Genomic DNA, 27,043 nt, shown 5'->3' with positions numbered 1-27,043 from the left:
GAATTCATTCAGTAGTTTCAGCGTGATGCCCGGTCAACAAAAACACGGACAGACAGACAGACCGACAAAAAATAAAATAAATACGTTTGGAATCCGTATTAATTAAAATATTCTTCAACAAATATATCAAATATATTCAATGTATAGAATTGGACGTGCTACAGTTTTATTATAAGTATGTATAGATATAAATAAAGTTAGTCCTCTATCAGGTTGCCTGGAATTTTCTTCGATCGTAAGATCGTTTCTTAGCGATAAGTCCGCCTATTATATAGTCTGGCAAGTTCGTTGATGACACTCCCATGATATGCAGGCGACGCGACGGGGGGAAAGACTGCGTGGGTGTGAAATCGAGCGTGCGGTGTGAAATCGTGCGTGCGGTGTGAAAAAGTGAGGTGCATCAGTAGTGGGATTTTCATTCATCACTACACGACCCCCGGCCCTCGCGGACCATCGGCAGTATTACGAACGAAGTTGCCAAGCTATAATTTGAGGTAGATGTCTGCATAATTGTGAGTAATTTCATTTCATTATTTTCAATTGGATATTGTCCTGTCAATATCTTGTGATGGTCTGGTATGTAGGTAACGTACGATAAGTGTATTTCGCCAGATGTTTGTGGTGTTGACACTTATCAAGTCTTTGCAGAAAAAAGGAAAATGTTATCATAGATATGATTAACTTTAGTTTAATTTTATCATATGTATAGCCTGAAATATAAAAATCCCACCATGTTGCCAAAAAAAAGGAACTGATTTATTTCATTAGCATATTCAGCATAGACGGCTAAAAATAGTTGTAGCACCCTTTACTTTAATTTTTGCTTCAGGAATTTCCGCAAAGTTACGCTTGCGTCTATTCTATACAAATTAAGTCATACGCAGCAATGCAAAAGCAATTTTCTTTTAAATAGTTAAATACAGCTTTAATGGAAAGATAAAAACTTGTAGAGGCTAATTTAATCTCGTAGACTGATTTTAGTGAACCAGGTTTTAGTTGATGATGATGTAAAGATGGAGCTGCTCATTATTTTACTATTATTTGATTGATTGGGGCTATTATTTGACTGACAACTTCTGAAAAATTAGTTAATAGTATAGACATTTTATTTCTAAAATTTGTAGAGGCAAGAAAAAATTTGTTATTAAAATACCTCACTTTGCAAGTATTGTAATCTAAAAATGTATAAACTTTTTTGCAGTTTAGTTTAATTATTGTCCAAAATCCAAGAAATTAAATACAATTTATTACTACTAACTAACAGAAAAAACGTTAAATTAAGTGCTCTATCTAGATAGCTATATTTATTATATTAAAACACGTGCTAGCGTAACAACCGCAAGAATTTAACTACCATTATAAAATTATACGAAGGTAATAATATTTCTTCCACAGTGTTACTATAAACTACGCATTATGCTAAATTTGCAGCAAAAGATTAAAAACATGATACGCTATACCGTTAAATCTATACTCGGATTCTTTTCCACAGCCTTGGAAATATTCCAAACAATAAGGGTGCACATCGAGGTTTGTTTAGTTGGCAGCGAAAATGAACCAGTTTCCTCGTATTTTCCATGGCTACAAGCCTGGAAATAGTGACTGTTACATAATGTATACTCTATTTTCATAAAACGCTACATTTTGGCTACGATTTCGTTTACTATAAAATATCGTAGGTATCTAATATATTACAGAACTTATAATTATCAGTAGTAACTCTTTAATCAGTGCAGTAAGCGACTTATTTTTGTCTGCTGCTTCTCTTGTGTTTAATAGTTATTTTCCTATCTTTTTTATAGAAGATCATTGAGGGAATTGACGGGTATTATTGTCACTCATCATCCAATAGTGAGTTCCAATGAAACCCAGAAAATGGAATCGGATAGTGCACTTTACGCCGAACATTGCACAGGAGTCGTTCCAGTGCTATCCTACAGGAGGTAAGCGAAGGCGTGGTAGGCCAAATGTTATTTTAAAATGCTGCTTAAAAGGATTCCGTCTTGAATTTCGCTAAAGAATACAGCCCAGGTTAGATCCGGCTGGAAAAAAGTACTTTCGGCCTTACTACTAGCTGTGAAAGACTTGAGAAACGGATTATTGACGGAACAAGACATAGGAGAACCCGCTTAATATTAATCCTATAATACAGCAATATTTTGTAGGACATCAACCTGTGACATAGATGTAATTCATGTGCTTGTAATTACTCCGACAACTGGAATCTCAGTAAGAATAAGCAAGGCTATATTATTTCTCCCCAGGGAATCCAAGTACAAATACTTACAGTTTTGTAGCTGTCCGTACGTAACATTTTAGGCTCTGTAGGATATAAAATAGTGGTACTATATGCTTCATAGTTGTCATAGGTTCTACTCGTGTATTGAAGGCCTAGTGGGACACAACTTGATAATATTAATTATTACTCAATTAAAATTTTTATTGTCTCACCTGTTTGTTACACATTTTTCTACGATTTTTATATATTTATAGTTATTAATATTTACCGGAGTTACAAAATGTTTAGGTACATCTAAATCAAGACATGTTTATTAATATTCAATTTGTGTAAAAGTAACTTTTGCTAATATTAATTTAGCGTGATCATTTCAAAAATACGGGTTAACCAAAAATGTTTTATTTTGATCGTGCAATTGTCATCTGTCACAATATAACTCGTCCTTGCAGCTACATGCAGAAAACTCTGTCTACCGTGAAGTTTTTAATATTTTATCGTCTCGTAAAAATGAAACAACTCATCCCGTTACCTTTTTAATTAAAAAGCAGCGTCTGTATCCAGTTATACATCTATACGTATACGAGTAAAATAAATTGACCCTTAGCGGTTAGAGTACCACAAAAAGGGTTCCGTAGTCCATTTACGAAATACACCTACACGTGGGTCGACGTTATGTGTTACCTCGTTGTCGATTTATAGTAGGCGTCCACATATCCGCATCGTACGTATCGGACGCATCGCATTAAACTGATCGTAATATTCTTTGTATAGAAAGTCATGCTAGTGCGCCCACTGATCAGCGTTGTACGAATCGCACGATACCGTACTTACCGCACCGTAAAATTAAAAATCCGTAAATCCGGTAAATTCTTGTTTCTTTTATAATAACACGTACGACACATCGTTTATAGTAAACCATTACAGCATGAACCAGCTGGGGCGCCTGAGCGCCTCATCCTCTATGCCAAGATGAGTCTCAGAGGTGAGAGTCGTTCCGCTCATCTAATTCAACTCCTGCCTTCGAGTCTCAGCAAGAAATTTTTCTGCGCTCGCCCAAATTCCGGCCGCTGAGGTTCCATTAATGAGCTTAAGGCACTTATGCAATCAGGGGAACAAGGTTAAATTATTTGATTAGTTAAATGGAAATTATAGACAGTTCCAACGGAAACCGTTGATTTCAAACATGACAAAGTTGCTTGTCATCAGAAGGAAGCAAAGTATAACAAGCATCATTCTCTCAAACAAAGGGTTCTATGCAAAACATTACCGTATTATCTCCATGATAATGGTTTGTGATGTTTAACTACCTCTATGGCATAGTCGGTAGTACTGGGGTACCCAAGGACCCAAGACCACAACAAAGAGATCTTAGGTTCGATTTCCAGCACGGACCAGTTTAAGAGTTTATAATTTCTAAATTGGCTCATGATTGGTCTATTACCACCCACCGGCAAAGACGTACCGCCAAGCGATTTAGGATATGATGTCATGTAGAAACTTTGGAGTTCAGGTAGAATATATCTGTGCCTCTTCCAGAGGCCTGCTTCTTAGACTGCATCTTAACTTCAGGTGTGATCGCAATCAAGGTCTAACTTGACAAAGAATAAAGAATCTTTGATCCTTCAGCTATCCAATGATGCAATTAGGTACCTTTTGAATGATAGTTCGTATTTGATAGTTTGATTTGATAGTTACGTAGCTGCAACAGCAAAGTGTATTTTTTGATACATTCGTTTTTTTGGAATGACACCCACTATGGAAGCAATTTTAAAGACGTATTCACGTCATAAAAAAAATGATAATTGAAAAAATCGTGTTACTAGACTTGACTGCGGAACCCTGCTGTATATTTTGACATGCACTATAGCACTTATTAAATTTAATTTTTGGCTGACCCGTATGCGCCAGTTTCGTAACCGACGATAACCGTATCTTACTTCACTGAATAGGTACATAGAATTATTATTGGTTCAGTAGTACAATACTCGTAGCTCACGGTCTTCGTCCAAAGTTCTAAAGTGTTTTTCAGATAGCATGGGTACGGTAACAGTCGCCTGTATGTCATTCATAATACGTACTATTATCGTCAATTGCGGCAAACTTTCAAGAGTGAAACGTACTGTTACCCGTACATTCTTATATGAAACGAACTGTAGTGCCGTTCATCATATCAGCGTACTTTAACCACCCACTAGAGGCTCTTCCTCCTTACACGAGAGGGGATATGAAGCTTAGACCCACTACGCAGCTCCGATGCGGTTAGGCGGTCTTAGGGTTAAAATAAGGAGATGTTAATGACAGTGACCAGAAACAAAGGCGTGCTCTCGAGGCTCGAAGCACGGGGGTATAACAGACGGAGGATAACCATAGACACCATAGATTTTAAGTAACTAACATAGATAATAAGTAATAATTGTTACTAACAAAAATTAGGTTTAAATATAATTAACATAGATCTAAGTAAATTTTTATTAACAAAATGAGTCCTGGTTACATGAAATAAATGAATTATAACACGACTCCCAACTCCGGGCTAAGAATTTTAACTGAAGATTTGTTTGAAGAATAAAACTCAGTAGGTATACTCTTACATACCCTGGGTTCGCCCAGAGTGTCGTGATTCGAAGTCATATTACCAGTGTAGCAACGAAGCAGCCAGTGCCAGTTAACATTATATTATTATTTGACGAACTCCGTGGCGCAGTGGTATGCGCAGTGGATTTACAAGACGGAGGTCCTGTGTTCGATCCCAAGCTGGGCCGGTTGAAATTTTCTTAATTGGTCCAGGTCTGGCTGGTGGTTCGTTACCACCCTACCGGCATAGACTTACCGCCAAGCGATTTAGCGTTTCGGTACGATGTCGCGTAGAAACCGAAAGAGAAGTGGATTTTCATCCTACTCCTAGCAAGTTAGCCCGCTTCCATCTTAGATTGCATCATCACTTACCATCAGGTGAAATTTCAGTCAAGGGCTAACTTGTAAAGAAAAACAGCAAAATAACATGGTTCTATACATATAATATCCAGCTGGCGTGTCGCTGGACCATTGTCGTACCCACGCCTAACACAGTTTTTCCGACTAATTGAGAAGTGCAACGGAAAAATAATTAAACTTAATATTGTGTTTTTCTTCCAACAATTTCTCAGTAGCGTTGGCGGTTTGTAGTTCTGGAGTTGGCAAGCCGGCGAGATCTCTAGACCCCGGTTGCCAGGAAAGTCGGTTTTGTCCGTCCTACCTAAACTACGTCCAGGAAGGTGTACTTACTATTATTATCAATGCGAAAGTAAGTCTGTTTGTCTGTCTGTCTGTTACCTTTCACGGCTAAACGGCTGAACTAACCTAGATGAATTTTGATATAAATGGGATCTTGGAGTAGTTGAATTGTATAGGATATTTTTTGACCCTAAAATAAAAATAGAAAAGGTTGAAAAAAAATATTTTTCTATATTTTCTATATAGAATATATGTATAATATATTCTATATAGAAAATATAGAAAAATAAAAAATAATACGATATAATATATAATATAATATGTGATTCAAGAATTTTTTAAATTCAACCCCTAAAGTACGGTAAAGAATGCACCTCCAACTTTTCAGTTATGTGCATTTTAAAAAAATAATTTTCATGTGTCTGAAACGTGATGGAGAGGTGATGGTGATGGTGATGGTGATGGTGATGGTGATGGTGATGCTGATGGTGATGGAGAGGTGATGGTGATGGTGATGGTGATGGTGATGGTGATGGTGATGGCGATGGAGAGGTGATGGTGATGGTGATGGTGATGGTGATCGCATTCAGGCTGCACCATGTATACCAAGGCGTACGTAACTTGGTCGATAATGACCTTCGCTTCCGAGCAAATAGAAGTATATCTCACTACGTAGATAATTAGTTGTTTTAATTTACATCGTAACGTACATATCCGTACGTAACAAATAAATCAAAATTTAAGGTTGCAAAAAATCGTTTGCTAAATTTATAATTAAAACATATGAGTAACGAACCACGAATGAAGATATGCTAAAAATGTTATTTTTATACTTATACACTGAATAATGAAAATATTACAGGAGAGTTTTTTTCGCACATATTCTTTACAATTTTTATTTTTACAAATTGTCGACAAATTTCTTCTTTGCACAAAGTTATGAATATTGAATAGGCATTACTTTGTTCACTATAAATTGTGACAAATTTATTTATTTTGTTATTATCCGTGGATAGCCGTCGGACGTCACTCAGATTCGACAGAAAATTCTCTACGCATGTAGCATCCTAAGCCGGAGCATCCTCAGGAGATCATGATTTTAACGTTTCGATGCAACGATGCAAAGATAAAAACCTATGAAGATAAGAATAGAAACGTGAACGACCTCGACCTGTTCTCACATGAGATGTGTAAGCATCTGTGCAGTATCAGTTAATCTGTGCCGGCCTTCACAATAATGCATTATGCATCACGATTCTTCCGTAACAAAGCAGACAAGCGGGTGCGTTGCCTGATCATGAGGCTATGACAAGTTCACTTAATGTCGAGATAATGTTGGTACAAAACTTGTTGTTTTCTTTATACTCGTAGTATTGATGGAACAAATTATTTCTTTCGAAATTTGGACCCCAGGCCTTGCCTTGTCTTGGCAAAACTATGTCTATTTAAAATTAAAGGGTCATCAACTCATAAAATATCGAAAGAACTTTAATGGCCTCCTTTCTAATTACCCATTGTTTAGATATGATCACTAATTAGGCTGCCCATATAGTGCGGTCGGTCACTAGAGTTCCATAGATTGCGATAGGAGCGGGATGCGGATTGAAAAGGAAGGCCACTGGTGCCGTACTCACAATGCGAATGCGATGCTCATTACAAGGGGTGTTTATTAAGAAATATAAGTATTTATATTTTTTACTATGAAAAAATATAGAGAGAATCAGCTTACGTCTATTTTTCATATCCCTAAATGTTAACGGTGACCCACTCCAAAATTTAGGCAAAACAACGTTACCCGGGTCTGCTAATTTCATATAGTTTTTAACTTTTCCCTATAACAATTAAATATTTAAATTAATTAATTGAGAAAAATAGGTATCACATTACTTTTAATAATTGTAATTGGAATAATTAAAATGCCGTTAAGTGTCAGAAATTAGGTTTACGTGGCAATTTGCATTTATTGATTAGAAAGAAATATGAGTCGATTGTTTTTACCAAGGCGATAATAATAATCAGCCTGCCAATAAGTTATTTGAATTGAAATACCATTAATTATATCTGGAAACAATTGCTGTTGTCCATTAAGAAATTCTATTTTTAATGTCTCTGAGGAAACAAATCAGAAATCCATAAAATATGAGCGAAAATGAAAACACATACCTACAACATAAAAATACCTTAATCCCTGATGGAGATATGGATGGACCGTCAAAAAAATTATCTCCCTTTTTTTTACCTATTACTTAGTCAAACCTTCACTTAGGTATAGTACAGCATCATCTAACAGCGCACACCTTATAAATATAGTTCGAGATCCGACGTAAGAAATATCATCTTTTATTAAATTGGGATAGAAAATATTCATTGCACATAGTTTGCCTAGTTAAATTGAAGCCGTTGGTCGAAGCTTTTCGCAATAGAACCAATGACTCAAACGATCATCGGAACAATAATGATTGGCTCAACACTCCACATGACGGTAATCTCGTGAGCAAGGTACAACAAGTACTTGGATATTTTTTCCTTTTCATCTTTTATCAGATTATCGTCATGCGGAACAGTAAAAGGCGCACTGCCATTCGACTAGTACTATCGTTTTATATAGTAAGTACTCATAATAATAATAGCCTCCATTCTTACATGAACTATTAAAATATGAATTACACAGTTAATTATTATTTGACACCAGTACGTTAAGATTGTCTTGTTATCGCTAAATAATTATTTTTCAAAGTATTATCGATAATACTCGTAATTACTATTGTAAATATGGACATTTATTTGATATTTTTCTCAGTCGTTCACGTAGATTTACGATTCGGTACAAATACCTAATAGATGAGTGATGCGAAAGAGACAACGTTATGACAACCGTATGTTAAAGGGAAATAGACACTAGTAGACATAAGTAGAAAGAGTACTTACTAACTTACTAGTAACTAGTAGGTTAGTAAATACTCTTAATCACATCACACTAATATATAAATGCGAAAGTTTGTGTCCGCTTTTTAGGGTTCCGTGGTCCACAAGGAACCCTAATAGTTTCGCCATGTCCGTCCGTCTGTCCGTCCGTCCGTCCGCGGTTTAGCGCAAACTATTACTACTTAGAAGCTGTAAATTTGCTAGAGTATGTACATTAAAAATGTGAACAAAGACTTCAAACAAATCTAAAAATATTTGTAAAGTGTACTTGGAAATGATATTTTTTTACTCGTTGGATAGGTCTTTGAGATATGAGGTGTCTACTACCAATATTTTTCGTTTTAGGGATCCGTTTGTGAAATATTAAGTATTTTAGAGCTAATTTTTGTTAGAGCCAAGTGTCTCACCCTCTACCGGCTAAACGGTTGTTTATGGATAAGTAAAAAAAATCAAGAAAGTAGGTTATATAACAAAATTACAAGGAAAACTATAACAGCTAAGTAGCAATTGCAATTTAAAGAGTAATAGTTAAAAAACTAAATTGGAAATCGAAAATTGCGTACTAACTCCATTGTTATTTAAAAAGATAAAGTTGTCAGTAAGATAACCCAGAGTCTAATAAAACTAGAAAGTTGAAATTTGGTATGGGACTGTATAATAATTACATCTATAAAGTGGTAAAAAGAAAATTCGAAAAAAAAAATTTGGGTTTCCTTCCCTACATGCAAAATAGAGATGAATTTTTTCTCATCTATCCATTTCCATCATCCCATTGTGTGGGATATCGTTATGGGTATTTTGTGCATTAAATAAGGGTTTAAAGTGCTAATTTAATCTACGGAACCCTAGTGCAGTGCAGCGCGTGGCCCGATACGCATTTGGCCGGTATTTACTATTTATGTTACTTAGCTATTGTTGACGTATCAGCTATACAGAGTGTTTTATTTAACTGTGAGTGTTTTCCGAAGTAGGACATGAGCACTCACACTGCATAAGTTACTTGGGTATTTGTTTTTTTTAGCCTTTAATTGTAAAACCATATAAACAAACAATAACAAACACAATCATAATCTTATCATTACCTTATATCTCTAACTGAAGACCACATCAAAATCGGACTAGTAGTTTTGGTTTTGTACAAACATTTTTTTATAGCAGGGCCCCCTGGCAAGTTGTTATCATACCACCTATATAAACTACATGCACCAACCAAATCCGAACCTATTACTTATCTGCATCAAAATCGGACATGTAGTTTTGTTTGGCTTAGGACAAACAAATTTTTATTGCAGGGCCCCCTGGTGAGTTGTCACCGTTACACCTATATAACTATATGCCCTACCCAAATCCGAACCTATTACTAATTACTGCATCAAAATTAGATTTGTAGTTTTGGAGATAAATGCCGATATTCGTTAATACAGATATACTCTCACCATCAAAAACTCATTATACTCTCTCTGTATTACGTACCGTCCTGGGTATAATAATAATTATAAAATAAAGTCCTCCGCCACATTTTTCTGTCTGTTTACGATAAGCTCGAATAAACTGAATGGAACTTTTAACTTTTAATCAATAAATAGTGATTTTTGAGGAATATTTATGTATATTTTTTTGTATTGGTGTATATCCGTCGAAATATGACGATAATTGTTGTACCTAAATTAAGCATCCTAATCCTAAACCCGTCAAGATATAACAAAACAATGGATTTATTTATTTATTCATATAAATATTTGCTTTCCACAACAATAAATCTTTAATATAGGTAGGTACTATATAAAAGTCAGCGGTCGCAAATACTTAATCCATTCAATCTTATACATCGATTTTTTCATGAACAGAGTTGCGGCGTCCGCTAGTTATTGAATAACTCACAAAAATATACAAAATTGAAACACACTCGTTGCAAATGGCCGCGTCACTGACGCAAGGGATTTGTACAATTTGTCCACAATCAGTACGTAATATCTATTATGATAATGCCGATTTATATCCCAGTGGAAGGTAAAAAGCTTATTGCCATTACAATAATCTTTGAATATTTTTTCGTGTTTCTTATATTAAACAACGGAATTAAAAAAAAATTGATTTAGCATTTTACATGTTCTGTGATATTAACGGCAGCCATTCTAATTTTCTTCATATGTAATATTATGTACTCGTACCTACCCGTCCATCATGGTGGACCGAACAGCGTGTGTGAATATTTCTTCTTCGTATGGATTGACAGACTGGCAATGTTTTGGGCCGATAAAATAGACTATTAGGTAATGATAAAGTTAAAATTATACTTATAAACGTTACAACGTATTTTGTATATATGTATTTTTATTATATTTACGATAATTTAATCTCTAACATTATTTAAGTCGTTAGAAAGCAAAGTTAATAACGACTTAATTTCATAACAAAAGCAAGACAACTTTAATCACGTTTCCACTTAGCATAGTATCCCTTCATGAGCCTTAAGTACCTCGTCATGTCGACGTGACATAATATAGATAAGCAAATTAGGATATGCACCTAATTAGTAACGTACTTGTATGTTTAATGTACTTCAGGGCAAACAAAGCCTTAAAACTACTCTTTTCGTTTTTTAACCCCCGACGCAAAAAGAGGGGTGTTATTAGTTTGACGTGTCTGTCTGTCTATCTGTCAGTCTGTAGTTTTTGTATTAATGGTGACTTATGTGCGAGTATAACGAAGACATATATAATGAAAATCGGTTGAGCCGTTTAAAAGCGATAAGTGATGAGTGGTATGTGAAAAAAAGAAAGAATAACCGAATGTTTGCAAATATACTCGAGTGGGGTCTCAAATGAAAGCACACTGAAAGAGAATATTAATGACTTGATAAAGAGTGTAATTAATAATTTCATGACCTTCGAGAGTTTTTCAATATTTTCAATTTTATGTTACGAGTATTTATGAATATTTGTATGGCAAGTCGCAGGGATTCGTTGGATGCAGGTGGTTTAGGATCGTGAAGTTTGGAAGTCCTTACAAAAGGCCTATGTCCTGCAGTGGACGTCCGTCGGCTGATATGATGATGATGATTTATTAAATATGACTAATAAACTTCGTTAGCAGTGGATTCGACTCTTCCTAGACCTCTCAGTGATGAGTCCGGCCTCTTTACCGTGGAGCTTTGCTTTTTTGTGCGCTGACTAAAATGATAGAAGATATCTGATAAAGAAGTTTCATAGAGAAACTATTCTATTCATTTATGAGAATTGAACTAAACACTTTTCTCTAGGTGGTTTTAAAAGCTTTAGTTTTTACCTTCTTCTATTAGAAGATTACTGTTTAGTAGGCGGACTTAGAGAGTTAATGTTAAATTCTTCGACCGATAACAGGTATTAATGATAATGACCAGTAGAGACGGCACGTGCTCTCCGAGGATAAGTTAAGAATGCTTATTTATTAGACATCACGCACTTAAAATATGCCGTCCTATTTCAATGCTGTTTAAGTTTGTGATTATTAAATAAGTGCATTATGGATTGTAAATGTTTCTTAAATTGTGTATAAATTAAGAATATGCTAATAGTAAAGCAATTTTGTAAAAGTGCCAGGGTATCTGCGATCATTAGGTACTTTCGGAGCTACGTTTACAAATATCTTTATTATTTCTGCGCAGGTTATGCTTAATACAATGAAAAATGTCACAATAAATGTAAGACAGTTAAAAATGTATGATTTTAAAGGATGTTAATGTCTATGTTAAAGGATTTTTATTGATTATGAAATTTTATAATCATATTATATATTTAACAATCATCCCTACAATCTTTGTTGTATACGTATTTATTCTCCTCTCATTCTAAAAGGGGACTCAAGCTCAGCAGTGAGCCGTATATGGGTTGATAATGACCTTACCTATATACATATATAAAAATGAATTGCTGTTCGTTAGTATCGCTAAAATGCTAAAACTCGAGAACGGCCGAACGGACTTATCTTAAACTAGTGGACCCGGTCAAGCTTCGCTTTGACTTATGTGCACCCCTACCATACCCTACCCCTTGACTCTTAAACGTTTGTATGGGAAATAGAAAAGGGTTGTTTTTATGGTTTTCCCGGCAATTTTTCAAATTTTTCTCACCTTTTAAACCTTCCCTATACCTCCACGAACATTTGAAGACCAAGATAAGATAAATCCGTTACGCCGTTCTCGAGTTTTAGCGAGACTAACGAACAGCAATTCATTTTTATATAATATATAGATTGGCCTTGAAATGTTCGTGGAGGTAGGTAGGGAAGGTGACAAAAATTGGAATTTTGATGGCCTCCGTGGCGCAGTGGTATGCGCGGTGGATTTACAAGACGGAGGTCCTGGGTTCGATCCCCGGCTGGGCAGATTGAGATTTTCTTAAATTGTCCAGGTCTGGCTGGTGGGAGGCTTCGGCCGTGGCTAATAGTGGCGATTTAACGTTCCGGTACGATGCCGTGTAGAAACCGAAAGGGGTGTGGATTTTCATCCTCCTTCTTGACAAGTTAGCCCGCTTCCATCTTAGACTGCATAATCACTTACCATCAGGTGAGATTGTAGGTCAAGGGCTAACTTGTAAAGAATAAAAAAAAGGGAATAATTGCCGGAAAAACCATAAAAATAACCCTTTTCTATTTTCCATACAAACGTTTAAGAGTCAAGGGGTAGGGCTAGGGTAGGGCTAGGGGTAGGGTAGGATTAGAGTAGTGTAGAGTAGTTATAGGGAAGAAGTGCACATAAGTCAAAGCGAAGCTAGTTTACCCATAAAAATCAATATGTTCAAACCTAGTCATCACCCCTATTGATAAAAAATACTTGATTACCATGTCTCTACAAAAAGTTATGCCCATTAATTGTTATAGACATTACGCATATTGCAGAGACGATGCACCAATGCGCTCGTAAGTATGCGAATACATCACTCTTAATATAAAAAAGAAAACAAGTAGGGTCGATATACCCCAAGGAGACGGCGGCGCCACCGGCCGGTTCCCACCGGTAACGGTGCGAGCCTTCCAAGTATAACCCGCGTTAGCTGCCTCGGATGGATTATTTTTAGCTCGACTGCCATGTCAACAAGATATGCATTCATGCATTGAGTGTCAAATCCCGAATATCATATAACCCGTAGTTAATATTATAAATGCGAAAGTAAGTATGTTTGTTTCCCTCCTCCGAATCAATTTTGCCGAATTTTAGTGGTAAATAAGATATTTGAATTTGAGCAAAACTTTTACTTTGTATACCGTAAACCTCCGCGGCTTTTGTGAAAAACAGAACTTCATGCGATCACAGGCACGGTGGTTACCTTTGCCGTTTACCTGCTCGTACATAACGAACGATATCGATCTTCCTCAAACATATTCGACTTCAACATCTCTTCATAAACGAGAACTTACCTACATTGAAAAATATAGAGTGAGTATGATAGTCTATTTAAATTCATCTTTGTATAGGTAATTTTAGTTAAAGTTTGGCCAAAAGTTACTCTTACATATACAAACTGGTTACTCTTATATATAGTGTTACTACATATTTCAGCTCTACAGGATTCTTTGCTGTTAAAATGGGTTGTAAATTCTGAACCGGAAAGACAGCCTAACGAACTGAAATTTCAATAAAACGTATATAGTAAATATGAATTTATTTTTTAATTCCAGAAAACATAACCCACATACGTGTAGGTTACGAGTAGATATTATAATTTCGCGATTACCTTTTTTTTTAAAGGTTTCATGCATCAACCGACAACGTCAAAACTAAAAGAAAGGATCGTACTTATATAATTATACCCTTAAATTATAATGCTATGTACATTTATCTACCAATGCATGTATTCGTATTTGAATTAGCCAACAAAAGCGTAGCGTATAATAGCGTACAAAAACTAGAAAATATTTGTGTGATGAGCATGGGTGTTTTCCAGTGTCTGTGTGAATTTATACATTATATAAGTATTTATATGTAGTATATAATTGTATATTAATATTATAATATCATAGCACCCATAACACAAGCTACTATGTATGCTTACTTGGGGGCTAGATAGTGATGTGTATTAAAAAAAAACCGAAGAAGTGCGATTAGGACTTGCGGTTCAGGTACAGTAGTATGTTTGCTTAAGTATGACCATTGATTAACTATTTTAAATCAAGACTATATTTTTAAAATTCAATTACAAATGTATGGTTTTCAGACTTTCATTTCAACTCTATAGCATCACGTGATACTGAAATAAAGTGTCTTGAGTTGATTGTTTTGATTGACAACAAGACGGACAACGAAGTGATCTTTTATGGGCTCCGTTTTTTCCTTTTAAGCCACAGAACCCTAAAAACACGCTCAAAAACTTATGAAACTAGGAAATATCTAAAATTATATCTACTTGTTTACTCGTACTAACTTTTAAATATTTAACACATAATAATTAATTATAATATATTTATGGGTTTAAAAAAAATCATTAGTGAATAACCGTGGTCGTATGTCACGACTATTCTTTAAATATTACTATAAGGATTTTAATGTATTTATTAGTCATGTTTTAAAAACATAACTTTATATTATAATATGTATTATTCATTATTAATATAATTCTCCTAAAATAAAACACTACGAAGACATAGAATGCCATAAAAGTAGATACAACAGAAACGTGGCAAAACTTAAACACGAAATACATATGAATGGATACAACCCATTTGTGTCAAGCTTGGCAACCCTCTTTTGAAGTTAGAGGGTCCATAATTTTCATATACAAATGTTGTTCTTTTGAATATATTTTACGATCAATTTTACACCCGACTACCAAAGAATATTATTGTTTGTTTGTAAAGGAGATTTGATTAAATAATTTGTATAATACTCGTAAAATTGTGTTTCTTGGAGAAATATATATTTTTATCATTGTTCTTGCTAAGAAAGTTTGCTGGTATACCAAAGACTCTGTAACATTTGAACAGCTGTATTATTATTTTTATATTATTTTTACAACAAGCTTAAGAAACATGCAAACAAACGAAAAATTTCGTAAAACTCACGCTGTTTGATCAACGGTCTTAACCCTCAACTATAGTCGTGGGTCCATGGGAAACAATTGAATCTTTGAATTCGTGAAATTGAAAAAACACGCCGTGTGCCTCAGCGCCTACGGCTCCTAGAATACATACACCTTTCTTAAATACACCGAAGCATGTTGAGGAAAATAAACGTGCTTTGCTCGCTACTACAAATGTGAGTATTGATATCCGTGGTCATCCCTTGAACCCACAACTATAGTTATGCAAGTTTTTTTGTTTCTGCTGATTATTCATTTTACAATGTTTTTTTTTCTCAGTTACTTATTCTTATAATAATTATAATATTAATTATAATATTAAGCAAACCAAAGAAATATATCTACAACTCAGAGATGATATAATAGGGCAGTGGCTGAACGAATTAGATAGTGACCCACATCTCGAAATAATGACCCGAACATCCGATGAGAAAATGAGTTTCCTGAAAATGATAAGGAGTTTGTGATAACGAGAGATCATGACTCAAACTTGTCTTGTTGACTTGTCTAAAGACTGTGCACCTAAGTGTAGACTGTTTGTATGACACGTGCAAAAACGTCGCAACGGATTTACAATTATTATAAGTATAACAGTCAAAACATCGATTCGATTTGAGTACTTCCTCATTTTTTTTGATATTAACGCCGTGCGGTAAGAGGTGCTACGCGTCACCATGGCAACACGTTTAGTACGACATTTTCAGTTCTTTGATATCTTTAATTTTTCGAGCAACAACGGAGCATTGTGTCCAACATTTTGTTATGTACATCACTGCGCTAAACTTGCTTGGGTCCACTTACTTGCTGCATTCTGTAATAGCTAAGCAATTTATTCTACCAGCGATGTGTCCCGTTTTAAATATCCTTCAAACGGTCACCCTCGCTAAAGCGATTGTTTTTGTAGCGGAATCCGTCGCTGCACCACCACAACACACTAGAGTGATCTCGCATTTTATTTTTAGATGCGCAAGTTTCTTAATGCTTCTTTAGCAAGAAGTAACGTAGACAACAGATTGTAGAATGTAGATACGAGTTAGTATGGATTTAAATTTAAATGTATGCTTAAAATAAAAATCTTATTCAATTATTGTAGACCACATAAACATAGATAACCTTTAAAAAATAATGAGTTTAAAAACTTAACCCAGGTTTAACTAAAATGTTTTCAACTCTTCCATATTTAATTTTTTTCTATTAAATTGTCGTGTGCCCCGTATTTATAAAGGAGGTTAATGATATTTCTATCAAATTAATATGTTTTCTTATAGTTGACTTCTCAATTCTCATTCATCAAAATCGGCTCAGTTACAGTGGAACGAACAAATCAACTCACATAGACTTTGCTTTTGGCTTCGCCGTAGTCAGATAAAAAGTAGAATATGTACAGTGTTATAGCCTTGTACATATGCTTTCTGTGATATATCCATGTGGTACATCCATTTTTGATAGCGACAACGACAACCATATATATAACCATACCATAGGTTGGTTGGTTTGGTTTTGTCCACAGAATTACAAGTCAGTACATAATATTTGTGTACTGTGTAAATAAAATCAGCTATGCTATTTACGAGTTTAAGTAATTTGGAAAACATCAAAGCAATTGTCAAAACACAATAAATAATTGTCGAATGAAAACAAAACATAAAAACAATTGTGTAAATTTGTCGAGCAGCTGATTATACAAAAATGTTGTACCAAACAATTATTTCATATTACAAGGCTTTCTTTATAGACCTGACCTATAAAGGTCTGTGATAGCAAGACTTCTTATTTTAGGAAGACTGAAAGGAGATCGACCATTTTCCATACAATAATGGCCCCAAATTTAATGAATAAACCGTTACAATGTCAAAATTAGTATCATTTAATAAATAATAATATCAGTTTTAGACTGGTTTAATTTCAGTTTTATTGAAAATTGCATAATCAAGATATGGTCAATTATCTACATTCTAAAATACACGATTTCAAAAATACATAAAATATATTTCCAAAAATATTATTATTTTATTATTAAACAATCACATACGTATATTAATTTATACGTATGTGAGTTGTTATTTATATATTGATCAAACCGAAATCCTACATAATGTACCCAATATAAAATATTATTCATTATTGTTATATTATAAAAAAAAAAACAAAGTAAAATTGAAGGAGTTACGATTGTAACAAATTTTCAGAAATCGATTATTTTAAAACATTCGGTATTTTCAAAATTTTCCGCCGACATGCCCCTATGGCGCTCGTCGGTCCCTTTGAAGTCATTCACTTTAGCCTAAACATAAACTATGTCGAAGTGCAATGACTTCATACTTACGAAACAGAATTAAACAGGGTGTTTAAATTTTTTCATAAATAGAACGTTTTTTTTTTCGTTCACATGTGAATTAGCTTGAGGTCATTTTTAATATTGTTCAGGGGTTTCTTGTATTGGACTAATACATATCGGGGCGGCTTACAGACGGTGAAACCAGCGCGATGTATAGTTGTATATAGTAAAAATCAATTGCTGCTCGTTCGTTCCGCTAAATTCACTCTAACTGCAGGGCCGTATGCGGTGATTTTGATTTTGAAATGTTTGTTGTAGTCCAGACAAGGTTCAAAGGGTGTGTAAATATGGAAAAAGGGCCTACCCTTTAAAATATCATGATATTACCATTTCCAATTTATTTATTGTTCTTACACAATTGGCGTCTTTCCTGGTATAAGTACTTATATTTTATTACGTTACTAATTCTAACCGACGACATGGAATGCAGTAATTGTAAGTATTTAATATTGAAAATAATTAAAAAAGAGTGTTATAATTGCAACTGTAAATAATGTGTGAGTGAGTGCCAATAATTAAATATATAAAGATCCTGCATTATTTATACAGATTTTTTACGCTATTATAACTAACGGAATATGTATTTATATAACCCACGTATTTCTAAGTAGCGAAAAATCCTCTAAAAGAAAGCAAAAGATACAGGCGCATGTCCTTGGAAGCACTGCTTTGCTTACTAATTATTGACGTAGGCTCTTTAATTTTGTCTGGTAGGGGCCGAAGGTAGAATTGACCTCGGCATTCGGGAAGGGTTTTTTAGCCTGAGTGCTGCCTGCCCTTTCCTGCTATTGATACCCTCGTCGCCGTATTTGAAACCCATATCCGGAAGACGTTGGCCTGGTATTCACCGGCCAATGACGCTTGTGATTATGTAGCCTGAGAAAGGTTGCCTGCAGTTAAGTCACCGTCGAAAACGTAATCCACGTTGGCGTTTGGTTAACAATTGTAAGCCTCAACCACTAGTTGGTTGGGGTGAGTGACTACACTCTCATTACTTACATTTCTAACAAGTTTTTCAGTACTGCTTCATATGTTGAGCTATTGTTGAAAAATCCAGGTCCAAAACGCGTTTTGAACTCTCGTAAATTTCATTTTAAGTTTACTAATTATTATCACTATTATCTAATAATATTATTTTACCTGACGTTTCGAAATTGCTAGTAAACTAAGCCTAATTGAAATAAATGAATTTTGATTTGATTTGAATTAAAGTCGTATGAAGCATTTTACAATAAAAAATTAACGTTTTGCCTAACACTTCGCTTAAGTAAAGTAGAGTCCAGTTTATGTGAATTTTAAAGCCAGAAGGTACGGAAACTTACGGCATACAGGCACATAGACTGATACAGCTTCACAAATTGATAATCTTATTGAGCATAGATTGTCAACGTCTCAAACGGTGAAGGAAAAACATTGCGAGGTAACTGCATACTTGAGAATTTCCTTAATTCTCAACGGGTGTGAAGACAGCAGTGGTGGACTATTTGGCTTAACCCGTCTTATTCTAATAGGAGAATTGTGTTCAGCAGTGATCTAACATAGGTTGTTAATAATAGATTACGTTAAGTGTAATGACCCAACTGCGTGTAAAAATACCTCAATTCAACAGCGGCCTAATAGATCTCATTTGAATATTTCCCGTACACACAACAGTATAGAGCTTGGCAAGTTCGTAAATGACACTACCATGATATGCGGGCGACGGGGGGAAAGACTGCGCGGGTGAAAAATCGCGCGTACGGCGAAGTGAGGAGCAACAGTCGTAGGTTTTTCATTCATCGCTACACGCCCCCCGGCCCGCGCGGACTATCGGGAGTGTTACAAACAAATTTGCCTAGCTATAGGTACATAATGTCACATGATCTACAAACGACACATCCACGGTTATATAACAAACTGGATCGCTATAATAGAAAAGGAATTTATCGAGAATGCGTTGGAAAATCAATGCCAAGAACTTTACAGTAGTATTAGATTGTTAAGGTTTTTTATGTTTTATAATATTTAGGTACTTACGTACGTATATAAAAACAGCATTGTATTTTAGTGTCCTACATAGATCGATTTTGATTATCAAAACTGTCATAATTAGCAGCCTATTTTAATGGCCCACTGTAGAACCAGCTGGCCAATTCACAAACTTTGAGTAACTTTAGTTGATATACCTACTCGACCAACTATAGTTTTTTTTTTTTTTTATAAAAAGAATATTTGCTATATATATACTATGGCCAATATTCCCATTCCCCTCCAACTAGTCGGGTAAGACTTGCTAGAAGTGGGTACGACAATAGACCAACGGGGCGGCGACCCACCACTTCTCGCTGATGAGTCCAACCGCTATTACCATTGAGCTATTGAGGCTTACAAGAATTACATACTCACAATAAATAAAGTTTTTTAGATAGCATGGCTGACAGTTCGTTTCACTCTTGAAAGTTTGCCGCGACTCACGATAATAGTACGTATTATGGACGTCACAAGACAACTGTCACCATACCCATGCTATCTGAAAAACACTTTAGTTATTGTGAGTACGTAATTCTTAAGTCACGTGATTTCGTATTCATTATTAATTTATTGATATCTGTTTGCCATTGTAATTTTTGTTAACAATGGGTTTTAAAGAATACAAATATGTGGTTGTTATTGATTTGATGTTAATAATATTAAGTGTCCTTCCGAATCAAAGGCAAAGGTCATATCCACTACGCTATCACGACATCTCAATAGCTGAATTACAGCTTTTTTAGTACTCTCTTTCGACCACGGAAGCCCAAAAATGAAAATTTGGTTTATTAAAATACAAATTCTGTATAGTTAGAGTTTACAAATAAATAATTGTCTAAAAACAGTCACGTGTTGTTATCTACGTAATATTGTTAAAAATGTACATATATTTCATTTCATGATTCTTGATTCAAATCTCCACTTTTTATTGTTTATTTTATCTTCAGTACGGTCGCTAATAATGTTAGTAAAAATGTATAATTAATTACAGTTACATTTTTTTTCGCAATTGACGTACTTTATTTTTATAACTTTTCCGTACGTCATTCTTGCTGGCCTATTCACATACATGAAAATTACCAAATAGCTATTATTAGCGATTCTTAATTTACTTGATTTCGTATTTATTTATTGCTAAGTGATCAAAATTGAGCCGTGACTGATAGCTCAGTGGATATGACCTCTGCCTTCGATTCGGAGGGCATAGTTTGGAATCCGATCCGGGGCATGCACCTCCAACTTTTCAGTTATGTGCATTTTGAGAAATTAACTATCACGTGTCTCAAATGGTGGAGGAAAAACATCGTAAGGAAACCTGCATACCTGAAAATTTTCTAAATTCTCTATGTGGGTGAAATCTGCTGATCCGCATTGGGCCAGCGTGGCCTAACCCCTTTCATTCTGAGAGGAAAGTCGGGCTCAACATTGAGCTGAAAATGGGTTGCTAATGATGATGATGATCAAAACTACTTAACAGTGTGTTTGATATGATAACAATGGACTTTACGGAATACGAAAAATGCGGTTGTTATTCATTTTATGCTACTAATATAAGGTGGCTAATATACCAAAGTTAGTGAATCGGCTAGCGTCATTCGTCAGCCGACGAAAGACAGGGAGAAGGTTAACAATTCGACGTGTATTTTTCATGTATTTTATATTTATTTGGCACCTCTTCCAAAGTGATCGTCATTATCAACCCATATTCGGCTCACTGCTGAGCTCGTGTCTCCTCTCAGAATGAGAGAGGTTAGGTCAATAGTCCACCACGCTTGCCCAATGCGGATTGGCAGACTTCACACACGCAGAGAATCAGGAAAAATCTCTGGTATGCAGGTTTCCTCACGATGTTTTCCTTCACCGTTTGATACACGTGATATTTAATTTCTTAAAATGCACACAACTGATAAGTTGGAGGTGCATGCCCCGGATCGGATTCGAACCCACACCCTCCGGAATCGGAGGCAGGGGTCATATCCACTGGTCTATCACGGTTCCCAAAGTTATCAATTGATAGAAAATATTAATAATGTTATTTCCCCCTTTTTAGTTTTGCGGATACGTTAACGTTTTGAAGTCGGTTGTATTTTTTTTTAAATATTTAATTCTCTTCAAGTTAGCCCTTGACTACAATCTCACCTTATGATAACTAGTAAGTGATGATGCAATCTAATAAGGAAGCCGGTTAAATTGTTCGGAGTACGATGAAAATCCACACCCCTTTCGGTCTTTACGGTGCGTCTTTGCCGGTAGGGTGGTAACCACCAGCCAGACCTGGATCAAATTTATTCAGAAAACCTCAATCGAACCCAGAGCTTCCGTCTTGTAAATCCACTGCCCATACTACTGCGCCACGGAGGCCGAAATATTGTCTCTCTCGTCCTCCAGTCTCTCGGTTAACAAAAATTACTACCTGACGCCGCGTGGTTTCAGCCGCGTGGTTCCCGATCCTGTATTAGGAATACGGGACTAATATATAGCCTATAGCATTTCTCGATAAAGGAGCTATCTACCACTGAAAGAATTTTTCAAATCGGACCAGTAGTTCCTTAGATTAGCGTGATCAAGTAAACAAACAAACGAACTCTTCAGCTTTATAATATTAGTATAGATTATCTCGATACGACGTTTTTGTTTTACGGCGAATTTTCTAATAAATTTTATATTTTTTTTGCTCTATCCACTTACCGGTCCATAGCCCCTACACTATTGTTTTTGAGATTTAATTTATATGAATAACTGACAGATGCCCCGCGATAAAAATTTATCTTATAACACTCACAAAGAACGCGGCTTTCTGTCTGTAAAAGAATTTCAGTAGATTCAGTACATCTACTAGCTACTAGATAGGAGCAGGGAACCTTGCTAATTCCTATATAGAGGCCACACGGTCATTATTATCAGCGTATTTAAATGGCCCATTACACGGCCAGGTCTCCCTCCTTATATAAGAGGAGCTTACTGCTTAGTTACTTTTGAGGGCCTCCATGGCGCAGTGGTATGCGCGGTGAATTTACAAGACGGAGGTCCTGGGTTCGATCCCCGGCTGGGCCGATTGAGGTTTTCTTTATTAGTCTAGATCTGTCTGATGGGAGGCTTCGCCGTGGCTAGTTACCACTCTACCGGCGAAGACGTACCGCCAAGCGATTTAACGTTCCGGTACGATGCCGTGTAGAAACCGAAAGGGGTGTGGATCCACACCCCTTTTGGTATGGTAGCGATCTAACTTGTTAGGAGTAGTAAGACACTCCTACTGCTAACAAGTTAGCCCGCTACCATCTTAGATTACATCATCACTTACCATCAGGTGAGATTGTGGTCAAGGGCTAACTTGTAAAGAATAAAAAAAAAAAACAAAAAAAAAATTAAAACCCACAGATTTTAGGAGAAGGAATAGCTCATTATTTCTTAGGAGTTCCCAGGCTAAGCGCTTAGCCATCATTCATATACTCAGGACCCTGTTATCCGAAGGCTAGGGTAAAAGCAGTTCGATATTTGAAAATGTTGAGGAAAAACTTGGCCGTTCAGTACAGTACAAAAGCTTCGACGACGATTAAATTTTCTTAATGAGATTGAAGAGAACATGAGTGTTCGTGGAACAAGACGTTACCACCGACCGTAGGTTGTTATAAACGCGAAGAGACCGCGCGCGCCGCTCAGTAGAAGGAGGTTCGTGCTCGGTCTGTGTCGTCCATAGCAAAGCGCTTTGCGCATGCACCCCGGCCCTTGCGCCAACGCGATACTAACTATACTACCAATAAACAATGATATTCTAACTGCACTGTTCGTCCGACTTGTTACCGTCGTCTTTTAATAAAATAACAAGTACATTTGTTATATATTGTTCAAATCACAAATTAACAATGGTCAGTGGCAACAAAAGACCCGACGACCCCATGAAAATACCGCCGAAAAATCGTGAAAAGAAAACCAACAATTACACGCGAGCGAATATTTTCACGAAAGCATGGTTCATGTGGATGATGCCCACGTTCTGGCGCGGCTACAAGCGAGACCTCTACGATGCCGATCTCACCAAACCCAAAGACAACCACCTCTCTGACAAACTTGGAGACAGATTAGAAAAGTAAGTACTTAATTTTTTTAGAATTTAAACTATCGTGAGTGTTATTTATATAAATTTATTTTGAAACACGGCTGTTTTGATCATGCCGTTGCAAAAACCGGCTCATGACTAAGGGCCCCGTATGGGTTCTAAAGTAGTCGGGCATGCTCTGACGTTGTATCACGTGAGTTTTAGCCGTGTTTAAAAATCAATTAATACTTAGCTTTTTAATATAATTGTCAATCCCCAATAACTCAACGGTAAAGAAACCGGACTCATCGTCGAAAAGTCGTGGTTTGATCCCCGCTGACTGAACTATGTCGTACCCACACCCCACAGTCTTTTCTTAATAGATGAAGAGGAATGGGAATATTGGTCATATTTTAAAGATATGACAAATATTCTATTTAAAAAAATGGTAAATATAGGAGTAGATACTTAAGAGTACTTCAGGTACATATTTACTTAAATAATTTGCGGCCCTTGACCTTATATACAAGGTGATAGACAAATAAGTAAATAAATTTTATGTAGGCTTAAGTATTCTACATGACCCAAGACTTTTTGCTTCTGTAAAATATGTACATACGAGTAATTGTTAGTAACATTTTTTAAATTGAAACCTTGAAAAAATAAAACTATGAGCTACTGAGAAATTATGCTCTGAACACTGTGAAACAAAAAATATTCTCTTGACATGTTTGTACAAAATTTTAATAATTTTTGTATATTAAGTAATGAGTCGATCGTTTTAGTACAAATTCAAAGTAATCAGAATCAGAATCTATTTACTTTCTGGGAGCAATACATTAAAGAGAAATCTTAGATCACCGACAACATGAGTAAAGTTTTTCAAAATTTAATGTCCATAATATTATAAAAATATTATCTTGTCAATTTACGAGTATGAAACAAGAGTCCAAAGCTTACTTGCAATTTTCTGCCATAAAAGTGCTGTTGCTTACATAACAAGTTTCCTTTTAGACAAACCTTTTTTATATAAACTTTATAGTCATTCATAACTCGTTTAGATACTCATTTAGAACTCCGGACATCCTGTACATGTAGAAATGAAGTTTGATTCTCAACAAAGAGTATTGAAAATGTTTTTAAACAACTTTGTTATTGTGTTTGAATTATTCGTATCAAAGTGGCTCTGATGCGTAAGCACTGAATATCGAGAAAACTTATTACAAAGATAATTCCAATATACTTATTCAAGATTTGTGTAAAGTTTTCCGATAATCATCATTAATCATCATTATAAACCCATATTCGGCTCACTGCTGAGCTCGAGTCTCCTCTCAGAATGAGAGGGGTTAGGTCAATAGTCCACCACGCCCATCCCAATGCGGATTGGCAGACTACACACACGAACGAGAATTAAGAAAATTCTCATATGTGCAAGTTTCCTCGCGATGTTTTCCTTCACCGTTTGATACACGTGATAATTAATTTCTTAAAATGCACATAACTGAAAAGTTAGAGATGCATGCCCCGGACCGGATTCGAACCTACGCCCTCCAGAATCCGATAATATATCTTACCGATAATATATCGATTCATATATTGCTGCTGCTGCGCCCCGCTGTGTTTCCCGCGAAAAATAAATATATACCAAAAGTTGATCCAGGTTATAATCTATCTCCGTTCCAAATTTCAGTCAAATCACTTCAGTAGCCGCAGCGTAAAGGAGGAATAAACATACACACTTACACACACACACACAAACTTACGCCTTTTTATTATTAGTGTGATTAGTAGGATGTTTAATAGATCTGTTAAACCTCGTTTGTTCAGTAGCTAGCTTTTAAGTCATGAAGTCCTAGGATTTCTTAGTTTGAGGTGCCACAAAACTTTTTTTAAGGTGAACAGTGAGATACATTAACAGTTATGGCTGTTAATGTATACTTATAATTAATCTGTAGAGAGTTCAATTCTGTAAATGAAATATATTTCCAAAATAACTATTAAGAGGAGATTAGTGATCGATATTGATGCCAAGAATGCAACCAGTAAAATTTTTATCTGTCTGTCTGTATGTTCGTTATAGAAACAAAAACTACTCAAACTTGGTAAACTTGGTACAATTATTCTTCTTATTCCTGGGCAGATTATAGTATACTTTTCATCACGCTACGATCAATAGGAGCAGAGCAGAGAAGGGAAATTTTGGGAAAATGAAAAAAGTTACTCCATTTTTACAGCGATATTACTGTAAAGGCGGACGAAGTTGCGGGCGCTAGTAAGTGTGCTTCTTACGTCTGATGAAGCTTAAAAAGTTATTAAGATTTACAATTTATTGTCTTGAGTAACATTGATTTAGATATTGTACGACTAAATAGATAAGATGAAATGCCTTGTTATTGATATGTATATTTACAATACTTAAAATCAAATATCATAACAATGGCTCTGAATTGCAACTTCCTGACATTATGTTATAAATCAAGTTTAGATAGCGTGTTATTTGTCTATACAGATATTTCCTAAACATACCCGTTATTAACTAGAAGATTCAACCTACTTGGGCTGCTTGTCACCTTTTTTACAAAACGGCTTTAATTTTTAGAACGAAATTAAAAAAAATAACTATATTTTCCTGCACTTTGGCTGTACCAATTTTCATAAGGATAACTTGAAATATGACAAACTTAAATTTTTACTTTATGCACTTCTCAACACCTTAGTAGACAGTGGTGTGCACTCACAAATCCTAAAATGCATTACCTGCACTGAGAACCATTACTTTTATTGAAGAAGGAATTTTCCATTACACAGTTTTCGAATGCGGTCCGGGGCATGCACCTCTAACTTTTCAGTTGTGTGCATTTTAAGAAATTAAATATCACGTGTCTCAAATGGTGAAGGAAAAACATTGTGAGGAAACCTGCATACCAGAGAATTTTCTCAATTCTCTGGGAAGTCTGCCAATCCGCATTGGACCAGAGTGGTGGGTTATTGGCCTAAACCATTCTGAGAGGTCACTCGAGCTCAGCAGTAAGCCGAATATGGGTGATAATGATGATGTAAAATAGGCATGTTACGTCGAAACCCTAGTTAAAATCCTCAATGACCACCAGAGGGTCATGATAACCGAACGGCTACGATAGAATTTACGATTATTAAATTAAATTATCTAATATAATGTATAAAATTTACTTGTCGCGGTGTTTGTTATCAAACTCCTCCGAAAT

At 35.5% G+C, this 27,043-nt stretch overlaps 2 protein-coding genes across 3 annotated transcripts in view; one reads left to right on the top strand and one right to left on the bottom strand.

Annotated features, from left to right (window-relative positions):
- The window catches only part of LOC128199934 (uncharacterized), a 30,392-nt gene extending 24,340 nt beyond the window's left edge, over positions 1-6,052 (bottom strand). The window contains exon 1 of the mRNA XM_052891588.1: positions 5,882-6,052. Coding sequence (XP_052747548.1) covers positions 5,882-6,052 — 171 coding nt within the window. The remainder of the gene's footprint in view (positions 1-5,881) is intronic.
- A 17,366-nt stretch (positions 6,053-23,418) lies between these two features.
- LOC112043300 (ATP-binding cassette sub-family C member 4) overlaps positions 23,419-27,043 on the top strand; it is a 51,604-nt gene continuing 47,979 nt past the window's right edge. For both annotated transcript variants that reach the window (XM_024078635.2, XM_024078636.2), the window contains exon 1: positions 23,419-23,867. In XM_024078635.2, the coding sequence (XP_023934403.2) occupies positions 23,644-23,867 (224 nt within the window). In that variant the 5' untranslated portion in view covers positions 23,419-23,643. The remainder of the gene's footprint in view (positions 23,868-27,043) is intronic.

The sequence above is a fragment of the Bicyclus anynana genome, chromosome 4 (genome assembly GCF_947172395.1).
Source record: "Bicyclus anynana chromosome 4, ilBicAnyn1.1, whole genome shotgun sequence".
Lineage (NCBI taxonomy): Eukaryota > Metazoa > Arthropoda > Insecta > Lepidoptera > Nymphalidae > Bicyclus > Bicyclus anynana.
Note: the sequence above shows the minus strand (reverse complement) of the source record. Positions and strands in the feature narration are given on the sequence as shown.